Genomic DNA, 6,000 nt, shown 5'->3' with positions numbered 1-6,000 from the left:
ACCACATTAAGACAGATAACCTCGGAAGAAAAAATCTGAAATTATTACATTCCTTTTTCTACTTGTTCAAGGTACAGGTAGTTATTTTCCCCCGTAAAATCTCCCAGTGAATTAGGCTGTGGAATAAGTGCCTTTAGCACAGTCTTTTTTAAAAGTCTGTTCTCAAAATCTATTTCATTTTTCACATTTTACAGCATATCCAAATGCTAAAATGCTCTCCTTGCTAAATAATTACTAATACGAGGCTGTGGTACTCTTGATTTCCCTTTTCAGTTGTTAATATAATCAATTAATGCGCTTCTTTATTCGACACGCTCTTATGTGATTTAAATGTGCCAAACCTAGCTGCATCATTAGGAAGATTAACTCAAAGTATCAGACTTCCGAGAACATCTGAAATAAATCAGTTTTCTTTCCATCCAGGGATCTGTGTGAGATGGCATACACCCTGTTTTAGCCTATCTGTGCAAAATCTGTCTATTAATATTTAATCACTAGGTATTTGTTCTCTGAATCTGATTTTCAAATGGAAGTGTGGAGAGCTATGTATGAATTTAATGCAAGATTGTAAAAAGATCATGCTTTAAATTTAGACATATTATGGTTTTCTGTGTATAGTGAGTGGTGTGTAACTAAGCAACCTGTGTTTGAAAATAGCATACTGGGTCTTATTTAAAATAAATCAGTTTAAGGACATTTACAGTAAATTGATATTTTCATTGGCTGAGTCAGGAGTTAAATTAAACCTAAAGGTGCTAAGCCCTTATTTCTAAATACATCATAATTCCACCTGTATTCCACAGAGGCCGAAGTACCTTTAGAGAAGATGAAGATAATGAAGACCATCAAGAATGGCACAGCCAGAGAGCAGGCTAGAATATCATAACTCCAACATGGCCTATCCATCCTGTCTCCCTCTCACTGTGTGGAATTATATTTCATGGATTCATTCAAAAACATTTCCCTTTAACCACTTCCTGGAGCTCCCAGAGACAGATGTTGTACCAAATATGCACAAGGCACAGTTAACTCCACTAAGATTATACAAGTGCTGTTTAAACTTTCAGAATAAACAATATTTTTTTCTTATGTTTACGACTTTTATTATCATTCCTCAGTTGGCTTGTCGTGATGAACATCATTCTTCCTGGACTTTTTTTTTTGTTATATGTGTTATTAAAACATGAACACTATTGTTGGTGTTTTGTAATGGACCTTTTCCACGATTGTTTAAAAATCGGGCGCGGTTCCTTCTTTCCATTTAGGCCTTTAAATACAATGAATTATTGTCTCAAGCGTGCAATTAATGACTTTGCCCCAGAAAAAAAAGTAACAGCTCCCTCTTCTATATCACTTTTAACCTGTTTTTTTTTTTTGGCGCGATGTCGATTTTGTAATAATGTACCCCGTTTTATGTTGCCATCGCAATCTTGTACTGGTGTATCTAAATATCAGTTCGCGGCTGGAAATTGTTCTCCGTGGGGTCACTTTTGCCTCCCAGCTTGGACCTTCAGCTTTCGGCTTTGTCCGCTCCGATCGGCCACGTCACACACGGGGGGAGCAGGGGCCGAAATTCCTGAGCAGTGCTCAAATTTCCTGAAGCCCCACACATACCTTCAGTGCGTCTCCGAGCAAGACTGCCTTTTTGCCCTCTGTGAATCTGCGCCCTTGGAAAGACAAAAAGGTACGAAAAGCAGTTCCTATCTTTTTCTCGTTACATCTCCAGTTGTTTCCTTGAAATACTCGGGCTCGCTGCTCTTTCTTACGAAATATCGCATCTTTCTGTCTCCCGCAGATGTTGAGGAGTCTCTCAGTATTTGTTCTCCTGGCGGTCGCCTGCTGTCATGCCGAGGTAAGCTGCGTTATTTTTTAAAACAAGCAATATTTCACCAATCTTATCAGAATAAGGACATTTCCTGTTTTATCCAGCAATTATTACCATATTTACAAGTTATAGCGAATAAATCATAACTTTGTATAAAAAGATGGATTTTTATTTTCAAATAGGATGTTCAGTGTTGGGAAAACCAGCCCTAAATTTAAGTACCGAGTTGAACTTTAAAAATTAGATTCCGGGCACGGAATAGACTCGATTGTACTACAATTTCTGAATTACCAGGCGATAAAGATAGTTACAATTGCCTTTAAGTTAGAGTGTAAAAGTAATACTTGCTTACACTAAACTAATACCTGGTTAGTAGCCTGCTGATTAACCGGGCTTTTACCTACTTTTAACAAGCAAATCTAAAAGTTAATATCCAGCAAATATAGTAAAGTCCCAAAAGTCAGTTCGTTAAAATAACCTAAGAGTTTCTCAAGATGTCTAGGACGGGGTTCTGCTTATGTCTATAGAGCGACGACACCAGTCAATTTGACAACGAAGCTCAAGAATTGCTCAAGCGCTTAGAAGAAAATGTAGGAATGTAGGATGGGACGTGAGGTTTATATGGCTTGTATCAGGATTACTTTCTATCAGTGTTTATTTCACGAAGTGCAGTAAAAGCCTATCATTTAGATACAGATTACATCTGTACTGTATCCTCTCCTATATGTGAAACGCTTTGGGATGAAAAGCTCCCTGTACAAAGCATTAAGTTGTCTGTCTGGCATGTACCTCGCTATGTCTAAGTACTACACGATTTTTAAGAAAATGTTATATTGTATATGACATTACTCATAGGCAACCGATGTGCGCACACATAATTTTACCGTTCTCTGTACCCGGAAACCTAATGTCTAATGTCTTAAAAGCACAATTATCACCAACCTGAACATCATACTAAAACAGTCATACTTAATTCACTTTTATGAAATATGATAAACGTTTTGAAACTTTAAACGTTTTGTGATATAAAAACCAAGAGTGGGAGAAGTCCTTGCTCCAATACCATTGAACAGTATCTAGACCATTGTCTTCTTGTTTAACGATTACAGTCAGAAGGCCACCCAGGAACACAAATATTTGTGAGGTGGGATTTTAGTTTGTCTCCAAACAATTTAGGGAAAATGCCATACTGTACATAATTGCAGAAAGATGTACAGCACATTCACCAAATAAACACTCTCGGAGATGAGCAGCTCCTTTGTCAGTTAACCCTTTCTGTGGCAGTGCTCTGTGGCTCAGCCCAAACAGCAAATGACAGACGTTAACAGACAGCTGTTAAAGCAGAAAGATAAAAGGATGTTTTTGTTTGCTGGGTTTAATCTGCTCAGAAGCAACAGGGCAGGGAGGCTTGTGTTTCTGACACTGCTGTGTAAATGCAGCTGTTGTCTGTTGTAAGGTAAGGATTGTATGCTGGGCATCAGGACAAACTTGCTCCTGATTGATTGCTCACCTAAGTGCTAAGATCCCAGGCTTAGTAAACAACATCTGACAACCGCGATGCTCTTACTGAATTTAAATGTGAGATTGCCTCTCTAATGATACACAGCGAGTGTCTGTTGCTCCGCATACCAGGTGGGCAGCTGTTGGACATCTGCTTGGACCCGTTTTTTTTTAAGTAGCAAAAAGCATCTAATTATAAGGAGCCAGCAGTTTCTCAAATGGTGTAGACTTCTCCATTTAAAAAAAAAGGAAAACAGTGTATAAATGTCTAAGTGTGTGTTCGATTTAAGCCAATTAGGGCCAATAAAAATGTGTTTCAAAATGAATACGCCTAAGTATTCTTAATCGATGATAAGATAAGCTGCTCCTTTTGAATTATTACTAGTCGAGCTTAGGACTTTTTTGGTGTGAAAACAGTCGTGTCTAGCATTATGGGAAGGGCAGGAAGTGATGTATTGTAGCAAACAGCATCAGAATTGAAATGACCTTGATTAAGTCATGGAAGAAGTGATGCTGGAGTGATTGCATGCACTGAAGTGCTATGAGAACAGTAATACTCTGACTGCCCTGGTGGTGTGGAACAGTGTTAGACCCCACCTGTACGAGGAAGGCCTCTTTCTGTGTTCCTCTGTGCGGTGCGAAAGGGAGGGACTGTGGAAAAAAAGAGCGACTACAACTGCGAGACTCGGAGAGAATGGTGTATTTGTAATGGCCACGGTCTGCCTCCCACAGCTGGGATTCATTATGTAGGCACCGTGGCAAAGCTTCAAAAGGCCGTTGAACAATTTTGTCTGGGTAATTCTGAGATGAGATAATACTTCTCCGACATGGGCTGGTGTGTGTTTCATTTGTTGAGACTGCTCGTCTGCGCTGTGAACCTTAGCATCTGCATTCCCAGTAGCGTATGGATTTCCGGATTCTCTGCTGTACGTTTTATCACCACCTCCCAGCTTGGCCCCAACCAAAGGCGAATTGTTAAAAGATCACAGAAGACAACAGACTGCTTGAACTTGTTGAATAGTATTGTTGCTCAGGTTGGTTTGATTTGTCACGACCTCCTGGCCTGAACTTTTTAAAATAAAATCCAAAGAAATGAAAAAAAATATATAAAAATATAAATTCTCCTTTTTTTGCATCCTTGTTTTTGTGTCGCTCGGTCTTCACTCCTCCTCACTCTCGTTCTCCTGAGTTGCATATTCAAACAATCAATTCTATGCGGTTTTATACTCATATAGGGTAAGCAAGGGATTGCAGTATTTCTTTTATTCTGGAAACCTGAGTATAAATCCATCATAGCCATTCCTTCATTCTTTTCATGTTGATTTTGTTGATGTGGATCGTCCCCAAATAAGCTCTTAGGACTGGTCGCTCCTGGTTACCACAGAAACCTCCTCTCATCTGAAGAACATCTTCCCTTCTCTAGGTCACTGCACTCTCTTACTATTAAGAACTCCCAAGGGTCACATCTTACATCCAAAGGAGGGATGAGATTTTATTTTCTTACGGAAAAAATAATTTGACAGGCATCTGAGATATAAAAAGCAGCTTAAGTCGATTTCTCCAATCCATGAATCTGGCTTGAATCAAATGTTTAGCTTGTAGCTTACAACGTGATTCAGATTTTTGCTTTGAAATGCAGCAGATATGCTCAGTAAACAGCGTAATCAATCTTCGGCCTCCAGGCTTTCCTTGCTGACATTCCATAGTTAAAGATTGCTTTTCAAAACACGGAGTGTATAGAAAATCTGACATTACTGTTTTAAGTGTCAGACGGTTTGCAAAAGTTACCGATGCTGACATTTAGAAAACAAGAGAACGAAAATGAATTTGTCCAGATCCTGTGACAGCAGAGACATTTGCAGCTACAGTAGGTAATTGTACTGACATATCTGGATGTCTTTTAGACTTATTACCAAATAAACCTGCATCTGAAAGCAGTGGTCTTGTTTTAAAAGCCTAGAAAACTATTACACTAATGAGGTGTTTATTTTATTGAGAACTCACTGGATCTGCTAAATAAAATCTCCGTTTTGTAAGGAATGACAGCCTGTGTTTGAGATTTGAATTATGATTTCTCTGTCTTAATGATACAGTAAATGGTATATTATTTGGAATTTAAATTATTCTTTGTGATTAACAGAGATAATTCTTCATCTCTATTTTTAAATGGCATCTTTATTAAAAGGCACAAGTAAAGGTTTATTCCATGCTGAAGAGAGAAGAAAGAAAACACAACATTTTGGCTGTGGAGCCTTCTTCTGGTGTCAGCTCCACAGCTGAGATGTTGTGTTTTCTTTCTTCTCTCTTCAGCATGGAATAAACCTTTACTTGTTCCTTTGCAGCCCACGCATGCTGACGCAGCTCCCCATCTTGAACTATCTTTATTAAAAGTTCATTATATCAAATATTGATTAAAGATGGCATTTCTTTTCTGCTTATCCCCAATAGCCCCACTAGAAGTACTACCCTGGAATTTCATTAATATTTATGATCTGCTGTACAGTGACATTCAAAATTTTCAATAATCAGAATTAACTGTTTTGCTTCATAATTGTGCTAATTTCACACAGGGAGAAGAGAGGTTTTTTTGCAATCAATTTTAAATTCTGAAAATTCAGAATAGATACTTAGTTTCTCATTACAGTGTAATAGGGAAAATAGTTTTAAATACTGAA

At 38.2% G+C, this 6,000-nt stretch overlaps 1 protein-coding gene across 1 annotated transcript in view; it reads left to right on the top strand.

Moving 5' to 3' along the window:
* The first annotated feature begins 1,527 nt into the window (after nt 1-1,527).
* Nucleotides 1,528-6,000, top strand: part of LOC148676022 (follistatin-related protein 1-like) — a 51,900-nt gene continuing 47,427 nt past the window's right edge. Inside the window, exons 1-2 of the mRNA XM_088600446.1 lie at nt 1,528-1,684; nt 1,796-1,852. Coding sequence (XP_088456572.1) covers nt 1,796-1,852 — 57 coding nt within the window. The 5' untranslated portion in view covers nt 1,528-1,684. The remainder of the gene's footprint in view (nt 1,685-1,795; nt 1,853-6,000) is intronic.

Source organism: Lepisosteus platostomus, chromosome 2 (assembly GCF_059453375.1).
Source record: "Lepisosteus platostomus isolate fLepPlt1 chromosome 2, fLepPlt1.hap1, whole genome shotgun sequence".
Lineage (NCBI taxonomy): Eukaryota > Metazoa > Chordata > Actinopteri > Semionotiformes > Lepisosteidae > Lepisosteus > Lepisosteus platostomus.
This window is presented reverse-complemented; position numbering and strand designations above follow the sequence as displayed.